Consider the following 25,098-nt stretch of genomic DNA (forward strand, 5'->3'; position numbering starts at 1 on the left):
CTCACTAACTCATTCAGCCACTCGCTCACTCAGCCACTCACTCACCTCTACAGCCACTCACTCATCCATTCAGCCACTCACTCACCCATTCAGCCACTCACTCATCCATTCAGCCACTCACTCACTCATTCAGCCACTCACTTACCCATACAGCCACTCACTCACCCCTACAGCCACTCACTCACCCCTACAGCCACTCACTCATCCATTCAGCCACTCACTCACTCATTCAGCCACTCACTCACCCCTACAGCCACTCACTCACCCATTCAGCCACTCACTCACCCATTCAGCCACTCACTCACTCATTCAGCCACTCACTCACCCATTCAGCCACTCACTCACTCATTCAGCCACTCACTCACCCCTACAGCCACTCGCTCACTCATTCAGCCACTCACTCACTCCTACAGCCACTCACTCACCCATTCAGCCACTCACTCACTCATTCAGCCACTCACTCACTCAGCCACTCACTCACCTCTACAGCCACTCACTCATCCATTCAGCCACTCACTCACCCATTCAGCCACTCACTCATCCATTCAGCCACTCACTAACTCATTCAGCCACTCGCTCACTCAGCCACTCACTCACCTCTACAGCCACTCACTCATCCATTCAGCCACTCACTCACCCATTCAGCCACTCACTCATCCATTCAGCCACTCACTCATCCATTCAGCCACTCACTCACTCATTCAGCCACTCACTCACTCAGCCACTCACTCACCTCTACAGCCACTCACTCATCCATTCAGCCACTCACTCACCCATTCAGCCACTCACTCATCCATTCAGCCACTCACTAACTCATTCAGCCACTCGCTCACTCAGCCACTCACTCACCTCTACAGCCACTCACTCATCCATTCAGCCACTCACTCACCCATTCAGCCACTCACTCATCCATTCAGCCACTCACTCACTCATTCAGCCACTCACTTACCCATACAGCCACTCACTCACCCCTACAGCCACTCACTCACCCATTCAGCCACTCACTCATCCATTCAGCCACTCACTCACTCATTCAGCCACTCACTCACCCCTACAGCCACTCACTCACCCATTCAGCCACTCACTCACCCATTCAGCCACTCACTCACTCATTCAGCCACTCACTCACCCATTCAGCCACTCACTCACTCATTCAGCCACTCACTCACCCCTACAGCCACTCGCTCACTCATTCAGCCACTCACTCACTCCTACAGCCACTCACTCACCCATTCAGCCACTCACTCACTCATTCAGCCACTCACTCACTCATTCAGCCACTCACTCACCCCTACAGCCACTCGCTCACTCATTCAGCCACTCACTCATCCATTCAGCCACTCACTCACTCCTACAGCCACTCACTCACCCATTCAGCCACTCACTCACTCATTCAGCCACTCACTCCTACAGCCACTCACTCACTCATTCAGCCACTCACTCACCCCTACAGCCACTCGCTCACTCATTCAGCCACTCACTCATCCATTCAGCCACTCACTCACTCCTACAGCCACTCACTCACCCATTCAGCCACTCACTCACTCATTCAGCCACTCACTCACCCCTACAGCCACTCGCTCACTCATTCAGCCACTCACTCATCCATTCAGCCACTCACTCACTCCTACAGCCACTCACTCACCCATTCAGCCACTCACTCACCCATTCAGCCACTCACTCCTACAGCCACTCACTCACTCATTCAGCCACTCACTCACCCCTACAGCCACTCGCTCACTCATTCAGCCACTCACTCATCCATTCAGCCACTCACTCACTCCTACAGCCACTCACTCACCCATTCAGCCACTCACTCACTCATTCAGCCACTCACTCACCCCTACAGCCACTCGCTCACTCATTCAGCCACTCACTCATCCATTCAGCCACTCACTCACTCCTACAGCCACTCGCTCACTCATTCAGCCACTCACTCACTCAGCCACTCACTCACCTCTACAGCCACTCACTCATCCATTCAGCCACTCACTCACTCATTCAGCCACTCACTCACCCCTACAGCCACTCGCTCACTCATTCAGCCACTCACTCATCCATTCAGCCACTCACTCCTACAGCCACTCACTCACCCATTCAGCCACTCACTCACTCATTCAGCCACTCACTCCTACAGCCACTCACTCACTCATTCAGCCACTCACTCACCCCTACAGCCACTCGCTCACTCATTCAGCCACTCACTCATCCATTCAGCCACTCACTCACTCCTACAGCCACTCACTCACCCATTCAGCCACTCACTCACTCATTCAGCCACTCACTCACCCCTACAGCCACTCGCTCACTCATTCAGCCACTCACTCATCCATTCAGCCACTCACTCACTCCTACAGCCACTCACTCACCCATTCAGCCACTCACTCACTCATTCAGCCACTCACTCCTACAGCCACTCACTCACTCATTCAGCCACTCACTCACCCCTACAGCCACTCGCTCACTCATTCAGCCACTCACTCATCCATTCAGCCACTCACTCACTCCTACAGCCACTCACTCACCCATTCAGCCACTCACTCACCCATTCAGCCACTCACTCACTCCTACAGCCACTCACTCACCCATTCAGCCACTCACTCACCCATTCAGCCACTCACTCATCCATTCAGCCACTCACTAACTCATTCAGCCACTCGCTCACTCAGCCACTCACTCACCTCTACAGCCACTCACTCATCCATTCAGCCACTCACTCACCCATTCAGCCACTCACTCATCCATTCAGCCACTCACTCACTCATTCAGCCACTCACTTACCCATACAGCCACTCACTCACCCCTACAGCCACTCACTCACCCATTCAGCCACTCACTCATCCATTCAGCCACTCACTCACCCCTACAGCCACTCACTCACCCATTCAGCCACTCACTCACCCATTCAGCCACTCACTCACCCATTCAGCCACTCACTCACTCATTCAGCCACTCACTCACCCCTACAGCCACTCGCTCACTCATTCAGCCACTCACTCACTCCTACAGCCACTCACTCACCCATTCAGCCACTCACTCACTCATTCAGCCACTCACTCACTCATTCAGCCACTCACTCACCCCTACAGCCACTCGCTCACTCATTCAGCCACTCACTCATCCATTCAGCCACTCACTCACTCCTACAGCCACTCACTCACCCATTCAGCCACTCACTCACTCATTCAGCCACTCACTCCTACAGCCACTCACTCACTCATTCAGCCACTCACCCCTACAGCCACTCGCTCACTCATTCAGCCACTCACTCATCCATTCAGCCACTCACTCACTCCTACAGCCACTCACTCACCCATTCAGCCACTCACTCACTCATTCAGCCACTCACTCACCCCTACAGCCACTCGCTCACTCATTCAGCCACTCACTCATCCATTCAGCCACTCACTCACTCCTACAGCCACTCACTCACCCATTCAGCCACTCACTCACCCATTCAGCCACTCACTCATCCATTCAGCCACTCACTCACTCCTACAGCCACTCACTCACTCCTACAGCCACTCACTCACCCATTCAGCCACTCACTCACCCATTCAGCCACTCACTCACCCATTCAGCCACTCACTCACTCATTCAGCCACTCACTCACCCCTACAGCCACTCGCTCACTCATTCAGCCACTCACTCACTCCTACAGCCACTCACTCACCCATTCAGCCACTCACTCACTCATTCAGCCACTCACTCACTCATTCAGCCACTCACTCACCCCTACAGCCACTCGCTCACTCATTCAGCCACTCACTCATCCATTCAGCCACTCACTCACTCCTACAGCCACTCACTCACCCATTCAGCCACTCACTCACCCATTCAGCCACTCACTCATCCATTCAGCCACTCACTCACTCCTACAGCCACTCACTCACCCATTCAGCCACTCACTCACCCATTCAGCCACTCACTCACCCATTCAGCCACTCACTCACTCATTCAGCCACTCACTCACCCCTACAGCCACTCGCTCACTCATTCAGCCACTCACTCACTCCTACAGCCACTCACTCACCCATTCAGCTACTCACTCACTCATTCAGCCACTCACTCACTCATTCAGCCACTCACTCACCCCTACAGCCACTCGCTCACTCATTCAGCCACTCACTCATCCATTCAGCCACTCACTCACTCCTACAGCCACTCACTCACCCATTCAGCCACTCACTCACTCATTCAGCCACTCACTCCTACAGCCACTCACTCACTCATTCAGCCACTCACTCACCCCTACAGCCACTCGCTCACTCATTCAGCCACTCACTCACTCATTCAGCCACTCACTCACCCCTACAGCCACTCGCTCACTCATTCAGCCACTCACTCATCCATTCAGCCACTCACTCACTCCTACAGCCACTCACTCACCCATTCAGCCACTCACTCACTCATTCAGCCACTCACTCACCCCTACAGCCACTTGCTCACTCATTCAGCCACTCACTCATCCATTCAGCCACTCACTCACTCCTACAGCCACTCACTCACCCATTCAGCCACTCACTCACCCATTCAGCCACTCACTCATCCATTCAGCCACTCACTCACTCCTACAGCCACTCACTCACCCATTCAGCCACTCACTCATCCATTCAGCCACTCACTAACTCATTCAGCCACTCGCTCACTCAGCCACTCACTCACCTCTACAGCCACTCACTCATCCATTCAGCCACTCACTCACCCATTCAGCCACTCACTCATCCATTCAGCCACTCACTCACTCATTCAGCCACTCACTTACCCATACAGCCACTCACTCACCCCTACAGCCACTCACTCACCCATTCAGCCACTCACTCATCCATTCAGCCACTCACTCACTCATTCAGCCACTCACTCACCCCTACAGCCACTCTCACCCATTCAGCCACTCACTCACCCATTCAGCCACTCACTCACTCATTCAGCCACTCACTCACCCATTCAGCCACTCACTCACTCATTCAGCCACTCACTCACCCCTACAGCCACTCGCTCACTCATTCAGCCACTCACTCACTCCTACAGCCACTCACTCACCCATTCAGCCACTCACTCACTCATTCAGCCACTCACTCACTCAGCCACTCACTCACCTCTACAGCCACTCACTCATCCATTCAGCCACTCACTCACCCATTCAGCCACTCACTCATCCATTCAGCCACTCACTAACTCATTCAGCCACTCGCTCACTCAGCCACTCACTCACCTCTACAGCCACTCACTCATCCATTCAGCCACTCACTCACCCATTCAGCCACTCACTCATCCATTCAGCCACTCACTCATCCATTCAGCCACTCACTCACTCATTCAGCCACTCACTCACTCAGCCACTCACTCACCTCTACAGCCACTCACTCATCCATTCAGCCACTCACTCACCCATTCAGCCACTCACTCATCCATTCAGCCACTCACTAACTCATTCAGCCACTCGCTCACTCAGCCACTCACTCACCTCTACAGCCACTCACTCATCCATTCAGCCACTCACTCACCCATTCAGCCACTCACTCATCCATTCAGCCACTCACTCACTCATTCAGCCACTCACTTACCCATACAGCCACTCACTCACCCCTACAGCCACTCACTCACCCATTCAGCCACTCACTCATCCATTCAGCCACTCACTCACTCATTCAGCCACTCACTCACCCCTACAGCCACTCACTCACCCATTCAGCCACTCACTCACCCATTCAGCCACTCACTCACTCATTCAGCCACTCACTCACCCATTCAGCCACTCACTCACTCATTCAGCCACTCACTCACCCCTACAGCCACTCGCTCACTCATTCAGCCACTCACTCACTCCTACAGCCACTCACTCACCCATTCAGCCACTCACTCACTCATTCAGCCACTCACTCACTCATTCAGCCACTCACTCACCCCTACAGCCACTCGCTCACTCATTCAGCCACTCACTCATCCATTCAGCCACTCACTCACTCCTACAGCCACTCACTCACCCATTCAGCCACTCACTCACTCATTCAGCCACTCACTCCTACAGCCACTCACTCACTCATTCAGCCACTCACTCACCCCTACAGCCACTCGCTCACTCATTCAGCCACTCACTCATCCATTCAGCCACTCACTCACTCCTACAGCCACTCACTCACCCATTCAGCCACTCACTCACTCATTCAGCCACTCACTCACCCCTACAGCCACTCGCTCACTCATTCAGCAACTCACTCATCCATTCAGCCACTCACTCACTCCTACAGCCACTCACTCACCCATTCAGCCACTCACTCACCCATTCAGCCACTCACTCATCCATTCAGCCACTCACTCACTCCTACAGCCACTCACTCACCCATTCAGCCACTCACTCACCCATTCAGCCACTCACTCACCCATTCAGCCACTCACTCACTCATTCAGCCACTCACTCACCCCTACAGCCACTCGCTCACTCATTCAGCCACTCACTCACTCCTACAGCCACTCACTCACCCATTCAGCCACTCACTCACTCATTCAGCCACTCACTCACCCCTACAGCCACTCGCTCACTCATTCAGCCACTCACTCATCCATTCAGCCACTCACTCACTCCTACAGCCACTCACTCACCCATTCAGCCACTCACTCACTCATTCAGCCACTCACTCCTACAGCCACTCACTCACTCATTCAGCCACTCACTCACCCCTACAGCCACTCGCTCACTCATTCAGCCACTCACTCATCCATTCAGCCACTCACTCACTCCTACAGCCACTCACTCACCCATTCAGCCACTCACTCACTCATTCAGCCACTCACTCACCCCTACAGCCACTTGCTCACTCATTCAGCCACTCACTCATCCATTCAGCCACTCACTCACTCCTACAGCCACTCACTCACCCATTCAGCCACTCACTCACCCATTCAGCCACTCACTCATCCATTCAGCCACTCACTCACTCCTACAGCCACTCACTCACCCATTCAGCCACTCACTCATCCATTCAGCCACTCACTAACTCATTCAGCCACTCGCTCACTCAGCCACTCACTCACCTCTACAGCCACTCACTCATCCATTCAGCCACTCACTCACCCATTCAGCCACTCACTCATCCATTCAGCCACTCACTCACTCATTCAGCCACTCACTTACCCATACAGCCACTCACTCACCCCTACAGCCACTCACTCACCCATTCAGCCACTCACTCATCCATTCAGCCACTCACTCACTCATTCAGCCACTCACTCACCCCTACAGCCACTCACTCACCCATTCAGCCACTCACTCACCCATTCAGCCACTCACTCACTCATTCAGCCACTCACTCACCCATTCAGCCACTCACTCACTCATTCAGCCACTCACTCACCCCTACAGCCACTCGCTCACTCATTCAGCCACTCACTCACTCCTACAGCCACTCACTCACCCATTCAGCCACTCACTCATTCAGCCACTCACTCACTCATTCAGCCACTCACTCACCCCTACAGCCACTCGCTCACTCATTCAGCCACTCACTCATCCATTCAGCCACTCACTCACTCCTACAGCCACTCACTCACCCATTCAGCCACTCACTCACTCATTCAGCCACTCACTCACCCCTACAGCCACTCGCTCACTCATTCAGCCACTCACTCACCCCTACAGCCACTCGCTCACTCATTCAGCCACTCACTCACTCATTCAGCCACTCACTCACTCATTCAGCCACTCACTCACCCATTCAGCCACTCACTCACTCATTCAGCCACTCACTCACCCACAGAGCCTCTGCTTGTGGTCTGGGACTCACCCCTTGGACTTCTCCCACATGCAGCCCCTGCACGGCCCTGCTCACGGTCTGGGCCTCACCTCCTGCTCTTGGGTCTCTCTTCCTTCCTCCCAGCCTGCCCTGCGGTGACGCGTCTGCGCATGCGCAGGCTCCCCGCGCGCGCCTCACCTGTTGCACATCCTCCGTGCTTGTCGCGCGCCGGGTTCTTACTTACTGCGCAAGCTCGTTTCAGGGTCCCCGCTCAGTTCCCGCATGCGCACATCGTTCGGCTCGCATTGAAGGCCGTCTGCTCAGGCTTCAGTGATCGACTGGAGCCCGCGAGCTGTAGATTCATCTGCGCGTGCGCTATAGTGACACACCTTGTACGTCCCCTTACGGGAGAAGTTGTGAGTTCTGCGCATGCGTAGTAGATTGATTTGCGAGATCTGCACATGCGCAATAGAAGCCTTACTATACCATTGTACGCATGCGCAGTAGGAAGCTTCAATTTACCATTGTACGCATGCGCTGTAGGAGCCGTGTGGCCCCCAGCCCTCCTGCCGCAGGCCCTCACCCTGTCCCCCCGGGAGTCTCCCTGGCAGAGAGGAGCGGACCGAAGGCCCCGCAGGGCAGACATGAACCCCCAGGAGGCGGAGGGGGTGAGTCTCATCCTGGGGGGGCCGAGAGGAAGAATGTAAAACAAGCACTGGCGCAGCCAAGAGGTCTCACCTTTGGGACCTTGTGAGTGCTTAGCCAGGCAACACTTGATGCTGATGCACCGAGGATAGTGCGCTGCATCACTAAACACTTACACGGGCCCAGAGGCCAGACCTATTGGCTGTGCCAATGCTTGTTTCATCAGGAAGTAAGGAACCCCATCAATGTCCTTGAAACTGAGTGAGCTGACATCATGGGGGGGGGGGGTCACAAAACAAAGTCTTGTACAGTAGGGTCAAATGGTGAATTTTAAACCTGGCTCGGCCCTATTGGTGATTAAAACTGTAACTTGTGCAGATCATTATGTGCATCAAGAAGGACATGTACCTGATATTCATTTCACCATGTCAAAAGGATGAATTGTTATGTTTTCCAACTTCAGTCCTCTACCGATCACTATACTGTTACTCAAGAGTTTCTATTTTATTCATAAAGTTTTCTATAGCGCTAGATCGACCCGTAGGTATCAGAGCGCTTTACATACACACAGTAAACAGCAGAAGGACATTATATTACATAGTAGGCCGACAGTAAGCAAGCAAACTACAGTCAAAAAATACAACATGGGAATAAATATGCAGTGCAGCGGAGGGGGAGAGAGCAAAAAGAAAAGGGCGAGAAAGACATAGTCTGGTCACCCACTATCCTTGAAAGTCCAGGGAGAGAGGAGACAATTTGGATAAAGAAGACTAGGTTAGTTGACATTGGTCATGATAGTATTTGTTTAGGAGATGGAGTTTCAGGTCCCTTTTCAATCAATCAATCAATCAGGCATTTATAAAGCGCGCTACATACCTGTGAGGGTCCCAAGGGGGGGGGCTGCAGCTAGAGGTCGAAGAGCCAGGTCTTGAGCAGTCTCCTGAAGGTCTGATGGTCCTCTGTCTGCCAAAGATGGAGGGGGAGGGAGTTCCAAGTCTTGGCGGCGCGGTATGAGAAGGATCTGCCTCTGGCGGTGGTTCTGTGGATGCGTGGGACGGCGGCCAGGGAGAGGTCGGCGGAGCGGAGTCTCCTGTTGGCTGCGTAGAGTGATTGTCGGTTGTTGAGGAAGGCCGGGCCGTTGTTGTGGAGTGCCTTGTGTGCGTGGGTGAGGAGCTTGAAGGTGATTTTTCTGTCGATGGGAAGCCAGTGCAGGTTTCTCAGGTGGGGGGTGATGTGGTCTCGGCGGGGGGCGTTGGTGATCAGGCGGGCGGAGGCGTTCTGGATTCTTTGATGTCTGCTGATGAGTTTGGCCGGGGCTCCGGCGTAGAGGGCGTTGCCGTAGTCGAGTCTACTGCTGATGAGGGCGTGTGTGACGGACTTTCGTGTGTCGGTCGGGATCCATTTGTAGATCTTGCGGAGCATGCAGAGGGTGTAGAAGCAGGTTGAGGAGACGGCGCTGATCTGGTTGGCCATGGAGAGTTTTGAGTCGAGAATGACTCCCAGATTGAGTGCGTGGTTGGTTGGTGTAGGGGCGATGCCCTGGGAGGTGGGCCACCATGAGTCGTCCCAGGCTGAAGGGTTGGGTCCGAGAATGAGGATCTGTGTGTTGAGCTTGAGCTGGCTTTCTTCCATCCAGTCGGCGACAGCCTTCATGCCGGGGTGGAGGTTGGCTTTGGTGGTGCGGGGTTCGTTGGTGAGGGAGAAGATCAGTTGGGTGTCGACGGCGTAGGAGATAATGTTGAGGTCGTGGAGTCTGGCGATGCGTGTGCGCGGGGCCATGTAGACGTTGAAGAGCGTTGGGCTGAGGGATGATCCTTGAGGGACAACGCAGATCGTCTTGGTGACTCCGGAGTGGAACGGGGGAGGCGGACTCTTAGGGTTCTGTCTGAGAGGAAGAAGGTGATCCAGTCCAGGGCCTTGTCGCGAATCCCCGCGTTGTAGAGACGTGTACGCAGAGTGTGGTGGCATACGGTGTCGAAGGCAGCGAAGATGTCGAGGAGGATGAGGGCTGCTGTCTCCCCGTTGTCGAGCAGGAGTCTGATGTCGTCTGTGGCGGCGAATAGGGTGGTCTCGGTGCTGTGGTTCTTGCGGAAGCCTGACTGGGAGGGGTTGAGTATTTTGTTGTCTTCTAGGTAGCGGGTGAGCTGGGTGTTGACGATCTTTTCGATGACCTTAGCAGGGAACGGAAGAAGGGAGATGGGCCGGAAATTCTTAAGGTCGCTCGGGTCCGCCTTGGGTTTCTTCAGTAGGGCCTTGATCTCGGCGTGTTTCCAGCTCTCAGGGAAGGTTGCGGTCTTGAAGGAGAGGTTGATGATGTTGCATAGGTGGGATGCGATGGAGCTGTCGGCCTTGTTGATGACGTGGTGGGGAAGAGGGTCGGATGGGGCGCCTGAGTGGATGGAGTTCATAGTCTTGTTGGTGTCCTCGGTGGTAGTGCTGGTTCATACGGTGAGGTGCTTGTGGTCGGTGGGTAACGGAGGGGCCGGGGTGGTGAGGTTGGGGAGGTCTGAGCGTGGATATAAGCTGTTGTGAATGTTGGTGATCTTGCGGTGGAAGAAAAAGAGAAGGAGGGGTTGCATCTAAGGACTCCAGGGAGAGCGTTCCATATCCTGGGAGCATTGCCAGAGAACGAACGGTATTGGGTTGTTTTCTTTTTCACTTTCGGAGGAATAAGAAGTAGTGAGTTGGAGCTTCTTAGTGTTCTGGATTGACCTGCTCTAATCAGTTTGTTGTTTAAGTAGTTGGGGGCAGGAGAGTGAAGGGTTTTGTGTGTGATGCAGGCCAATTTATAGATACATCTCCCTTTCATGGGAAGCCAATTGAGGCAGTTGAGAGCTGCAGTGATGTGTTCAAATCTTTTAACTCCAGATACAAGTCGAGTGGACATGTTCAGCACTGCCCTTAGAGGGGCTAGATGAGCTTTCAGAGACCCTGTAAGGATGGCGTTCCCATAGTCGATTTTCGAGAGAACTAGGGATTGGATTACTATATTGAGGTCATCATGGGGTAGAAAGGGTTTCAGTTTCCTGAGGTGTTTTAGAGAGAAAAGAGCACTTTTTGCAGAGTTTTTGATGGGGGCCTCCAGAGATAAGTTCTTGTCAAGGGTGACACCTAGAGACTTAACTGAGTCGGCTAGGTTAAGGGGGCAGTTTAAGGCAACCAGATTCTTGAGCCAGTCTTGGATTGGGCGATGGTTACTTTTTGGAGAGAATAGGATTAGTTCCGTTTTGTCTGGGTTGAGCTTTAAGTAGTAAACGTAGATCCAAGTTTGGATCTCGGTTAGTGTGGTATTGAGGCGTTGGATGTTGCTGGGAGACTTGATCCTGAAATAGATTTGGGTGACGTTCACGTAAAGGTAGTAATTCACTCTGGCTTTTTTCAATATGATTGTGAGGGGCTCCATGAAGAGATTGAAGAGGGACGGGGAGAGGATCGAGCCTTGCGGGACCCCAAGTGTAACTTTTGTTGGCTTTGAGAGACAGGAGTTAATTTTAATTTGTTTCGAGCGGTGTTGAAGGAAGGAGGTGAACCATTTTAGTACTGTGCCATTGATGCCGGAACATTTCGACAGGGTCTCCAAAAGGGCTGGATGGTTTACTGTGTCGAATGCTACAGATAGTCAATGAGGATGAGTATGCAGTCATCTCCTTCGTCTAGGGCCTTGTGAATGTTGTCAGCGACGTTGAGCATAGCTGTTTCCGTGCTACAGCCTTTTCTGAAACCAGATTGAAAGGCATCAAGGAGGTTGAACTCATTAATGAGATTATTGAGTTGGAGGAGAACACATATCTAATGTTTTTGCAAGGAATGGGAGGTTAGAGATAGGTCTGAGGTTGTTAAGAACTTTAGGGTCAGCTCCCAGTTTCTTGAGAATGGGTGTGATTTGTCCTAGTTGAAGGGAGTCTGGGACACAGCCTGAGGTGAGAGAGGCATTGATGATTTTTGTCCAGAAAGGGGAGATGGTGTGGTTGATTTCTTTGATGATTGTGGAAGGGAGGGAGTCCATGGTGTGGGAGGAAGGTTTTAGATTGGAAATTATATTGAAGACCTTGTTTACCGACATTAGCTCAAAGTTGGAACAATGCGCTTTGTTTTTGAGCTGGAGGTAGGTCTGATTGTCTTTGTTAAGAGCTCTTGTCTGGTGGTCCAGGGAGGTTGAAGGGGGGCAGGTTAATGGGGGAGGGGGGTTAGCAGATTGTAAGAAGGATTGATCAATTTTTGAGACTTTATTGGTGAAGAAGGTGGCAATTACTTCACATTGCTCATTGGTGGCTTCGATTTCTTGAGAGGGAGTGCAGTTAGTTTGGCTTTTACCAATGTTGAAGAGTTCTGTTGTTCGCCAGATCAAGTTGGCTGCGGAAAAAATATGTCTTTTCATCGAAGATGTGTTTTTTGTAAGACCGTCGCGCAGATCTAAGATGTGTTAGGTGCAGGGATGAGGGGTTTTGTCTCCAAGACCTTTCTGTTTGTCTGAGTTGGCGCCGTTCATCATTCAGCTCCACGTTAAACCAGGGTTTTGATTTGGTTCTCCTCAGTTGTTTGAGTTTGAGAGGAGCTACTTGGTCTAAGACCTCTGCCATTCTTGGGTTGAAGTGAGGTCATCAGCCGTCCATGTTGAGGGATGGAGTTGAAGATGTGGAAGAATCTTGGCTTCAAGTTCGGATAAAGGTATTTCTTTGTTGTTTCTGGTTAGGAGTTTGGGGTTGACAACACGGATAGGTTGGAGGTTGGTAAGTGTGTCAATCTTGAACAAAATGAGGTGGTGGTCGGACCAGTCAATATGAGAAATCTCTCTCGAGGAGATCAGATTGTTGTTTGTTATGATCGCATCTAGAGTTGCACCTTTGATGTTGGTTGGTTTATTGCAGAGATGCTTAAGGTTATATATTTCCAGAAGGTTGGAAAGGTTCAGGACAGTGGAGTCTTCCTGGTCGTTCCAGTGGATATTGAGGTCACTCAAGAACACGTCTTTGGTGTCTGTCAAGGAGAATCGTGTTATGAGGTCTGTTAGTTCTTCTGGGAAGAGGGTACGCACTCCAGGAGGATAGTAGATAGTGTGGAATTTGATTGGTGGGGTGACCTTGTTAGTGAGTTCAACGCCTAGGTATTCAAACGAAAGGTGTACTGTAGGTTTGAGTTTGGTAATCTGTATTCCATGTCTGTGGAGGATGGCTAGACCACCCCCCCCCCCCCCCCAGTTTCAATCGGCCTGTCTTGTCTGATGAGGTTTTACCCTGGAAGGGTGAGAATGTCAAGAATGGGGGTGGAGTGGGCATTGAACCAGGACTCAGTGAGGAAGGCGATGTCAATTTCTTCAGCGAGAAGAGCTTCAGCAATGTCCGTAGCGTGTTGTACTGCTGATCTGCAGTTTAGGAGCATGCAAGAGAGAGGACGGGGACCCTCGATGATGGGGGGAGTTAGGTGGATTGAGGTGTATTGAGCAGAGGGTCTAGGCGAGTGGATAGTATTACGATTCTGTTGGTGCTGATAATAACAGGGATGTGGACAGGGCTGACTTCCTGTCCAACGCGAGGTGGACAGGTCTTTACATGGTCATGGTTATGGTCTTTACTAACAAACACGTAGTAGGAACGTAAGTAAAATGTAGATTACTTTAACTTACACAGTCCTGACCACTTCTGCTTTACCTTTTAAAACACTGTTTGTGCTTTTGATTTACACAGATTACTAAACTCATGACATTTTAAGGCCCATTGAGGCAAGCACTTTGACGAGTGACTGATGATTTTAACAAGACCCATTGCAAAAAACAACAAGTGATGGACTGAATGTGGATCAATGTCACACACTCCCCCAGTCAAAAGATCTGGGCCCAAATCCATCGTTTTTTTGCACTCCACACCACCCTGGGTCAGATAATGGCTTTATGAAAATCAGCTCTGACCCTGTTGCCCCATGGGAACAGTCCAGTCCGAACTACAACAGCCATATCTTTCCCAGACCGGAATCAAGCATCCGAGGACCGGACCGGTTTCGAGGTAACACCTCTCTTCAGCCCGGCTCTTGGAGTCAAGCTAGCCGGGCTGAAGAGAGGTGTTACCTCGAAACCGGTCCGGTCCTCGGATGCTTGATTCCGGTCTGGGAAAGATATGGCTGTTGTAGTTCGGACTGGACTGTTCCCATGGGGCAACAGGGTCAGAGCTGATTTGCATAAAGCCATTATCTGACCCAGGGTGGTGTGGAGTGCAAAAAAACGATGGATTTGGGCCCAGATCTTTTGACTGGGGGAGTGTGTGACATTGATCCACATTCAGTCCATCACTTGTTGTTTTTTGCAATTGCCGCCCTAAGTGCGCTGGGGATGCCCAGACGTGGGTCCCAGGCACTCCACACCACTTGGAGTCAAGCTAGCCGGGCTGAAGAGAGGTGTTACCTCGAAACCGGTCCGGTCCTCGGATGCTTGATTCCGGTCTGGGAAAGATATGGCTGTTGTAGTTCGGACTGGACTGTTCCCATGGGGCAACAGGGTCAGAGCTGATTTGCATAAAGCCATTATCTGACCCAGGGTGGTGTGGAGTGCAAAAAAACGATGGATTTGGGCCCAGATCTTTTGACTGGGGGAGTGTGTGACATTGATCCACATTCAGTCCATCACTTGTTGTTTTTTGCAATTTAACAAGACCCATTCATGTATTTAAAATGTAAAATTGATACTTGTATAGTGCACTACTCACCCGCAAGGGTCTCAAGGCGCTTGTACGAATACCGCTGTGGAACCCATCCTGGCTTTCCCTGTGAGGTGTCCACTCCTGGGCACCCCCAAGGTGGAGGCGAGGCATCCTTAGCGTTTTGGGGGCCGTTGTGGAGATAAAGCAAGCTATTGCCCAGAGTTGCAGAGTGGGACTCCATGATTGGAATAGGCACCGAGGCGAGAATTATCAGGTCTGTGGAATGTTGAGCCCAAGACCCGCCGAGGCGGGGAATTGAACCCTGGTCCCAGGCTAGACCTCTGCATCAGGGTCTGCCGCTCTAACCATTGAGCCACACTTCTCCTATTTACTGTGTAGGAACAGTGAGGCCATTATTAGGGCCGGTTATGCATGCACAGAGTGTGGTCATTGTTACAAACCACATTGATGCTTGCGCTGCGTGGATCTACCAACGCTCATTCCTAGGCCCACTGTTGCATGCACTCTGTGGAGCTGCTGTCAACCATAACTAGAACCATTGATGTGTACTCTCTGTGGGACCACTGACACTCGTTACTAGGCCTACCGACCTGTGCAGTGTTTCATTTGTAAAAGAAATATGTGCAGTGAGGCTGCTTGTAACAGGCCATTTCTCCGGTTAGCGCCGCCTAAAACAGAACTAACTACTAATTATAAAAGTTGTAAAAGGATGTGATATAAGGACCAGAGCTGCTGACTGCGGAGCTGGGGAACCAGTTTTGAGTCTCGACGTCAGCTCAACATCCTGTGATTCTGGGCAAACCACTTAATCACCCCCTGCATTTGGGAATAGTGTTTGCTACATAAATGAATGTGTCCTTAACTGTGCTCATGAAAAGCACCGGTATGGATGATTAAGTGAGGTGCTGAGCACCGGAAACCACCGGCTCAAATTAAGCACTGGGCCCGCATAATCTTCAGTTAGGCTGAGTGATTGCTGCATCTCCTTCATTGAAGCACTTACACCACATACCGAAAATAAACCATATCAGTCGGTCTAGACAATGCTCATTTCCATTGCATTCTGGGAGTTATACTCCTGAATTTATAATGCTTTATCAAAACTGTCAAATGTAATTCATTAAAAAAGTCCTTGATGTACTACGGGCAAATTGGATTGAACAACCAGGGTATATTATAGGGAATGAAAAAGTTTAAGAACAATAATAGAAAACGACTGATGACAGAGAGCCTCGGTGCTGTCTACAAAATATTGAAACAAACCGAGTGCAAATCAGTTCTGGGCGTCATATCACCCAAAGACACAATAACCTTGATGACTCACCGGAAAACTAGCCTTGCTGCATCCCTCCTCCACAGAACAACGGGGCAGTGCGGGCAGATGAGCGAGCAGGGGCACCATCTGTTTGCAAGTTAATTACAAACAGATGCCACCAAAGCTCGCTACCGCAAGGGAATCGCCAAACGTGCACGCTTTGCCATTGAAAGTAGTGCAAAGCGTGCACGTTTTTGTGCGAAAAAGAAAATCGATTTCAAGAGGTCTCCTCCTATGCAGGACATGCTCGCTGCCTAGGTGAGACCTAAACAGTGACATCTGTAAATGTTGTTTTATAATAGAATACTGAGAATTATGCACAGTTTGTCACCTACCAGTTCTTGACCCTTCTAGACTACTAAACGTCAACAAATGACTGGTACTTTTCTGAAACAGGAGCATCCCCTGAGGAGAGAGAAGGGAGAGAGGAGAGGACAGAGTAATGGAGAGAGGGGGAGCAGCAGCATCCCCTGGGGAAAGAGGAGAGGGCAGAGTGGTGGAGAGAGTGTGTGGGGACACATAGAGACAAAGAGGAAAGGAGGGACAGAAGGGGAGAGAGGAGAGGACAGTGGGATGGAGAGAGGGAGTGAGCTGAGCGGGGGGACAGAGTCAGGAAAGGAGGGACAGATGGAGAGAGAGAAGAGAAAAGAAAGGGTGGGAGAGAGAAGAGGACCGTGTGGTGTAGAGAGACAAAGAGGAAAGGAGGGACAGATGGGGAGAGAGAAGAGAGGAGAAGACAGTGGGATGGAGATGGTGTGAGCTGGGCGGGGGGGACACAAACAAACAGGACGCAACAGTAGTTAGAGGCACCCTATCCAAGGGAGGAAGTAATGAGGCACTCAGCAGCTCTGTGTGTGTGGGGGGTTCTGTGTGTGTGGGGGGTTCTGTGTGTGTGGGGAGTTCTGTGTGTGTGGGGGGCTCTGTGTGTGTGGGGGGCTCTGTGTGTGTGGGGCTCTGTGTGTGTGGGGCTGCTCTGTGTGTGTGGGGCTCTGTGTGTGTGGGGCTCTGTGTGTGTGGGGCTCTGTGTGTGTGAGGCTCTGTGTGTGTGTGGGGCTGTGTGTGTGTGTGGGGCTCTGTGTGTGTGCGGCTCTGTGTGTGTGTGTGTGTGTGTGGGGCTCTGTGTGTGTGGGGGGGGCTCTGTGTGTGTTTGTGGGGCTCTGTGTGTGTGTGGGGGGCTCTGTGTGTGTGGGGCTCTGTGTGTGTGGGCCTCTGTGTGTGTGTGGAGCTCTGTGTGTGTGAGGGGCTCTGTGTGTGTGGGGGGCTCTGTGTGTGTGGGGGGCTCTGTGTGTGTGGGGGGCTCTGTGTGTGTGTGGGGCTCTGTGTGTGTGTGGGGCTGTGTCTGTGTGTGGGGCTGTGTCTGTGTGTGGGGCTCGCTCTGTGCGTGGGGCTCTGTCTGTGTGTGGGGCTCTGTCTGTGCGTGGGGCTCTGATTGTGTGTGGGGCTCTGTCTGTGTGTGGGGCTCTGTCTGTATGTGGGGCTCTGTCTGTATGTGCGTGTGGCTCTGACTGTGTGTGACACTGTGTGTGGCTCTGTGTGTGTGGCTCTGTGTGTGTGGCTCTGTGTGTGTGTGGCTCTGTGTGTGTGTGGCTCTGTGTGTGTGTGTGGCTCTGTGGGTAGCTTTTTTTGTAGGTGGCTCTATGTGTGGGTGGCTCTGTCTGTGTGAGGGTGGCTCTGTGTGTGTGTGTGTGTGTGTGTATATAGGTGGCTCTGTGGGGTGGCTCTGTGGGGGTGGTTCTGTGGGGGTGGCTCTGTATGTGTGTGGGGGTGGCTTTGTGTGAGGGTGCAAATGCAATAGGTCTCGCATTTGCGAGAGATTAAGCTACTGGCATTGTAAATGACAATGCCATTTATTTATATGTTTTAAAAACAAAACCATAAATAAAAATAATGTCATGAGCAATGCCAATAGCTCTAACTTTAACAATGCTCAGACCATTGCATTGTAAATGCTTGTTGCATTGTGGTACTATTAAACAACAAGAGGCTTGGAAGGGGAGGAAGAAGAAATAGTACCTCAATCACGTTGGGAGCAGCGGAGGGGCACTGACTAAGTTGAATCAATCTGTGCTTGGTTCGTGCTCCACACAAAAGACCAAAAATGACAATTTGCCTGTGATGGCCAATGTGGAGGTAGCAAAGCAGATTGAGACTGAAGCCGACAAATTGTAAGCAGTGGGAGGCTGCAAGCCCTTTATTGTAAACAATATTGTGTCGCAAGCGAGAGAAAATGTGCTGTCGCACGCTCAACCCTAAAAAACAGAACTTTAATTATTCACCCTACTTTAGTATTCCAGCTACAGCCCAGTTTAGGATTCCTACCCCATAGGCCCGTGCCTGTATGTTAAATATTTGTAGAGCACATCAGAGAAGACAAGAGCTTCCTTGGGTATCTTATGTACAGCAGCACTCGCAGTTCCTTTCTTCTTTATGTTCCGTCATTTATTGTAAAACGACTGTTCATTGAGATCGACGGATGCAGATTCAAGTGCTTTACTTTGAAATACACTTAGGAGTATTATGGGATAGCATTTCTTTTTGGTATAAATAAAGTGCTGTTTTAAAACAAATTGTTTTGTATTATTTGACCAAAGATTATGTTTCCACTAATGTTATGTTGGAGGTTTACCCATCAAACACATGCATATACACTGAAATACATATATTGAGGTAAATAGTGACCTGAGGACCTTGCATCTCATTTACCATCCTTATTTCTGGACAGAGATAATACTGGGCATGTTCTTTTCACTTCACAGGTGACCTTCAGTGATGCTTCTGCCTTTTTCCCCGGAGAGGAGTGGAGGCTGTTACACGACTGGCAGAAGGAACTTTACAGGAATGTGATGAAGGAAATCCACCAGGCTTTGATTTCCCTCTGTAAGGTTTTTAAATTCTTTATTCATTACTTCTCATAGTACTGGTTGGTACATAGGAGAACAAACACAACTCAAAAAAAGTAAATTCCATGCAAAGATTGCATACCAGATTAAGTCCAGGGTTCCATGGACCAGGCATCCGATCAACTGAGGAAACAAGAGAAGAAAATAAAGGGCAGTCCTTATTTACAGATAACAATCAAGGGGTGGGAGGCCTTTGCCTTTGCTCATTTGCAGTATCATCTGAGTCACTCAACGATGAGGAAAGTCCTCTTGTCAGGATCTTTGAAACCTGTTGGACATAACAGTGTCCGGGACAACACATTCCCTCTCCCTCTTTACGTGTGTCTTGATAGGCGACCAGATTCTATCATATTTGTTCATTTTGTCCTTTACAAGTGCAGTCAACCTCTCCATACTGTAGACATGCCAGCCTTTGGACCACCAGAAGGTTAGGCTTGAAGGATGAGGGCTCCTCCAGGTGTGGGCAATGGAAAGTTGAGCCGCTAACAGCTCGGGGACCAGGAGCTTTCCTCGGTGGTGGTATAGGGGTACGCGGAGTCCTCACCGGACTCTCCCAAAAGCAATACTGATGCATCTAGTGTCAGTTCCACTGAATATTCAAGCCGATCTTTTGAAACACCACTACCCAGAAGTGTTTCACCTGTGGACGCTGCCACCACATATAGAGGGTTGTATAGGCGCGTAATACCCTTTCGCATAGAATCCTGAGTTAACAGTTGTTCTAGTGGTGTTTTGGGTCTGCGTCCTTTGGCCCTGACTCTCTCAGTGTTCGCCCAGGGGAGTCATTGGTTCAGTCTGAATTCCTCACTGCCAGGCAGCTGAAAGAGCTGTTTGCTCCACAGCCTGGTTTGTTGGCTCTAGATTGCTTCAATGCCCCACTCAGGTGAATATGTCCTCTAATTGATGCAAAACCCAAAATAACATGTTTTACATGCCTGGTATTGTGCTTCCAGAGTCTTTGGAGCTTGAATCAGTACGCCATTTATCCATGGACATCTCTGATCCCTGTCCGCAGTGCCGCGATGCCCCGGGCTAAGTTTGCACTTTATAAAGCTTGTATACATTCATTCATTCATTTGGGGGAGATTTCATGTTTTTTTATCCTCCCTAAAGAGTTGTAGGACTATTCAGAGATATGTGTAGGTGTGTGGTGATGAAGAAGTGTGAGCGGTGAAATGGAACACTACTCCTAACGTACCTGTTACTCGGTGACACTTCTTGTAGCCATTGAAGAAATGAAATGACAAATGTGGATCAAATCTGACAGGCCTGCTTGTAATTCACCCTACAAAGCAGGTGGTTAGTTCTCTGTGGTCTCCCTGTTGTTTAAGGGGGCTGTAGTGTTCACCTCTGTGGTGTTTGTGTTGACTTGGGAAACTGTGTTTGCACATTAAAGAGGGGTGGGGAATGGCATTTCTATCACTCACTAAACAGGGCATGTTGTTTGGGGTGAAGGACAACAAGTGTTCATGTTTATTTTGTCTACCGGACACAGGCCAAACCCCCTTCAACACAAACACTTCTGGTTCTTGTCAAATACTTCTTGTGAATAACTCCTACATAGAGTGGGCTGTGGATCCGCCCTCTGCTCGTGATTTGATAGCTTTCTTGTCTGTCTCACTTCCCTGCTCCTGATTCGATACGTTTGTTACCTATTTCTCCCATGTGTTGATTGTCCTGAAAGAAGCATTTCGGTTTACCTGCATTTTGACTGGCTATTCTTTGATAGCTGACCCAATGGCTTGCGGTGGAATGCATGCGCGGGGCCATTTCCTCTCCTTGCTTCCCCTTACTCAACCCTCTTGTGGCCCTGTCCTTCAATCCCCATATCTTTAATAAGACCCTCCTTCCCTTCAACCACTTGCCACTCCAGCCCCTCGCACTGCCTATGGCTGGGCGTCATAGAATGTATTTAACTCCTCTAGGATGTCCACCCGGGCATGTGCCTGCCTGAGTCGCAGCCATCTGGGAATCTCTTTCATTATATTGAAAGGAAAACTATTCAAAGATGGCCCCCGCTAATGTCTGTGCATCAAGGGCAGCTTTCTTTGAGTGGGGTTTCTTTAAATAACAAAATAGGTTCACAGATGAGTGCCGCGGCTGTGCTGTCATCTAAGATGCTCCGGGTACTTGGCTTTCTTTAAAGTATAAGAATAGAGCCGCCTTGGATGGGCACCCTTCCGCTGCGACTACCTTTTCATGGAGTTAAAACAAAATTGATACAAGGGTTATGGCTGTGGGTGCACGTGTATTCACAGGGGACATTTGTTTATGTGTTTTTTTTAAATGTTTAAAAAGAGCATTCAAATATGTCTGTTATAGATTTCCATGCATTCACTACAACTATCCAGGAAGTAAAAAGGCATTGGCAAATCCAATCTGTTGCATTGGTGAGACCCTTTGGCTGTGCCTATCTATGCTTGTTGAATGTTGGATTTCTTATGGTCTGGCTTGACACCTCCCCCACCCTTTTTCAGGGGGACGAGAAGAGCTTGCTTTGCACACTTGTCCCTGTCTGCAGATGTGAGAGAGATGTTACAAGCATGCTGTGGGACTGAGGGATCGTGAGCATGGAGAATGGTGGTTACAATTATGGTTTTCTTTGTGAGTCTTGTGGACACGACTCCTTGCATTCGATTTGCCCTTCGGACCGTCTCTCAAGGAGTCATTGTTATCTGGTGGGCCGATGAAATATTCGCCTAAGTCCTGCAGCCAGAAAGTCTGTCCTGTATCATCACATTGCCTTCCCTTCACACTTAGTGGTTTGCTGAACATCAAATAAAAACCCATAGACTTTGACCAAGAGAGAGTTTAGTTTCTGTCAGGGGTCAAGGAATGGAGCTGTAAAGGAACCATGAGGCCCTTGGAGACCAGCTGACTAGATCCACCCAGGAAGGTTTACATCCTCCAGAAGGTTGAGGCCAATGCGGATATTTCAGCAAAACATGGCAAACGGCAAGAATGTACACCGTGCATAATCAGTTGTCAGCTGGTAAAAGAACATATAAAGGACGCTCTGGGCTTGATGAAAGGGGGATGTGTTAACATAAACATGTATGCATGTGCCATGTGGGGCTGGTGTGTGGTGAGTAGTTAGGATTTATCTGACATGAGGTGACTCTTGAGCGGAGTTATGATGTGGTGAGTACGAGAGAGCGTTCCAGGGCAGCAATCCCAATGAATCGAAGCGTGAGATCTTAGGGGGGGATTTGGTTAACTGAGCGTAGATTGCAGGGTGGGACATATCTGCTAATGGTGGACGAGGGGTAGCTGGCCGTTAAATATTTATGTCTTTGAAAACGATATTCAGTAATTTGTAGAACACACTATTTTCAGCTCATAGTCATCCACTTTGGGGTAAGTAGTCTGTGTTTGGGAAGATTATAAAGAGCCCCCTTGACAAAGCTGATTATTCTTTATAATGGGGCAAATGTGACCGGGTGAGACTAACCAGAAGACTGGTTTGTGGAAGAAAAGTGGAGATATCAGTGGTTTGACTGTGACAAGTGAATATATCAGTATCTGGCTGTGTGGAAGGAAACAGATAGACAGATTTTTTTTAATGTTCAATCATTAAGATCCAGCTCATGTGACTGTTGGTTATGAATGTTTCATGTTCATTGCAGATCTGAAGTCTCCTCTGAGGTTTATGGTTGGGGGTGTGGAGGTCAGACTTTTGTTGGGGAGTGGATAGGCTTGGGAAGGGAGGGCAGCAGAGATGAGGCAGCTTGAAAATAGATTATTTCTATTTTAGGTACGTTTAGCTTTGGTGCTGTCATAGCCATCGAGTTCTGTGGTGGTGGGAAATATATGTAGAACAATGTGGGTTTCTTTCACGTAGAGGGGATTGGAAAAAACAAAGAGATGGGGAAGGGATGAGGTATCCAGTGAGCGAAGACGGAGGATCAGGACGGTGCCCGATGGGGAGCTTAGTGGTAGAATTGAGCGGAAGGAGAGCAAGGGGCATGAGGATAGTACATTAATCACTGGAGCGATGGGATCCATGCCAGAGGATCAAGACGGTGCCCGATGGGGAGCTTAGTGGTAGAATTGAGCGGAAGGAGAGCAAGGGGCATGAGGATAGTACATTAATCATTGGAGCGATGGGATCCATGCCAGAGGATCAGGACGGTGCCCGATGGGGAGCTTAGTGGTAGAATTGAGCGGAAGGAGAGCAAGGGGCATGAAGATAGTACATTCATCATTGGAGCGATGGGATCAATGCCAGTCAGGCTCCAGGTCTGTGATGTTTCTATTGGATGGTAAAGGGCTCGGATAAACCGAGTGGAAGGTGGCAGAGAGATTGAGACGTCTGGCAGTCCGCGTTAAGAGGATCGAGTATTGAATACCTGGAAAGGGACGATTTCTGTAAAGCACGAAAACCAGATCACAGTGGATGAATGGGGTTATTCGTAAGGCCTTGTGCAGTCATTCAGGAATGTTAGAGAAAGAAAGGGGGGGGCAGGAAAGTATTCAGGCGTGCCGAAGCCTCAGCTGTGGTGGTGGTTAGGACTTACACAGGTTTGAAGTAGGGTGGTTACTTGCCTGTATTAGGATTCATTTTAGAGAGACTAGATAAGACATGAGAAGAGCGAGCCAGGGGTTTGATGGTTCAGGACTGGCGTCTGATGGATTGGCAGCTTTACATAGAGTAGCAGTTACGCAGGAGATGTGTGTGAGAGGAACCAGCTTGAAGAACACATTATAAAGATTGGGACAGATGTACGCGGATTGAGACAGCTCAAGAGGAGTATTGTCAGTTGAAGTAAGATGCAAAAGGTTCTGGCGAGTTGGAGGAGTGAATAACATGTTTGTGAGGAGGACAGAGAAGACTGTTGGCGGTACGCAGTGTTGATGGTGACCACATATATATCTGCACTTGCTGTTCTACTTTCTAATAATCAATTCATGTTTGTAAGCTTTAATTGCCCCCCATTGTGATGTTTTTATGATGTTTTTGTTATTCAGTAATATTTCCTTTTCTGAAGTAAAAATCTTGTATTGAACATATACCCCAAGCCAAAAGACCAGATAATTTCCTATAAAACGGAAAAAAGGAGACTTAAACATGTCTATTTTTTTAACAGGTCCTCTTATTGTGAACACAGTGTTTTCATTAAGAACTAAAGAAAAGCAAGAGCTTTGTTCCATGGACAAGCGGGCGGTCAAGAGAAGACATGGTAAATATACATTGTTCCTAAGTGAGACGTGTATTGTTGCCAAGGCCTGATGGTCTTACCATAAGAAAGCCACAAATACATGAAGGGGTGGTGCACACCAGTGAGACCTTCCCCCACAGGCTGCAGGTAAACTGAGGCCAAGTGGCACCGTAGGAGTCTCGACAATAAGAGCCACAGGGAGAGGTGCCTGGGCTTGCCCCTTACGCTGGGTCCGCCCCTTACGCAGGGTCCGCCCCTTACGCAGACTTCTCCTTCCCCATCATAACTGGGGTACTGAGGACATGTCGGTGGTTCTTCTGTGATGAATGTATGATAATGAGGAAATGATGCGAAGGTCAGCGTATGGAAAACTGAAAGCACACAAGAGACCTGTTCAAGTAAAATGAATAGAGGTAACAACGTGAGTAATACAGTAACCATGACAACGAGAATGATGAGCAGTGGCCAGAGAAACAGTATCACCTGCAGCGTTGGGGCAAACAGAGGCACCAAACAGTGAGATTAAATAAAGAAGCCTGAGTCAGGAAAAAGACAAGCTAAGATGAAAGAACTACGAGAGAGAGAAGAGGTGCCATCCACTAAATAGAGAGGTAAATAAATATAGTGGCAGGAGTTGCGGAGATTGCAGCCAATCGGTGGTTCAATGAAGTGGACCATCCATCTGTCTCAGGAGAA

At 50.0% G+C, this 25,098-nt stretch overlaps 2 protein-coding genes across 6 annotated transcripts in view; one reads left to right on the forward strand and one right to left on the reverse strand.

Annotated features, from left to right (window-relative positions):
- Positions 1-8,065, reverse strand: part of LOC144798396 (uncharacterized) — a 48,783-nt gene extending 40,718 nt beyond the window's left edge. Inside the window, exon 1 of one of the 3 annotated variants that reach the window (XM_078669251.1) lies at positions 7,932-8,065. The gene's annotated coding sequence lies outside the window, so the exon portion shown is untranslated. Of the gene's footprint in view, positions 1-7,784 lie in introns of all 3 variants that reach the window. The other 2 variants (XM_078669249.1, XM_078669248.1) reach the window with 2 other exon arrangements.
- Positions 8,066-8,257: 192 nt separating this feature from the next.
- The window catches only part of LOC144799517 (uncharacterized), a 119,861-nt gene continuing 103,020 nt past the window's right edge, over positions 8,258-25,098 (forward strand). For 2 of the 3 annotated variants that reach the window (XR_013603827.1, XM_078670876.1), the window contains exons 1-3: positions 8,278-8,401; positions 19,100-19,220; positions 24,331-24,423. Coding sequence is in view for 2 of the 3 variants with exons in the window: in XM_078670876.1 (XP_078527002.1) it covers positions 8,378-8,401; positions 19,100-19,220; positions 24,331-24,423 (238 nt within the window). In the remaining variant the exon portion in view is untranslated. Of the gene's footprint in view, positions 8,402-19,099; positions 19,221-24,330; positions 24,424-25,098 lie in introns of all 3 variants that reach the window. The other variant, XM_078670875.1, reaches the window with a different exon arrangement.

The sequence above is a fragment of the Lissotriton helveticus genome, chromosome 12 (genome assembly GCF_964261635.1).
Source record: "Lissotriton helveticus chromosome 12, aLisHel1.1, whole genome shotgun sequence".
Classification (NCBI taxonomy): Eukaryota; Metazoa; Chordata; class Amphibia; order Caudata; family Salamandridae; genus Lissotriton; species Lissotriton helveticus.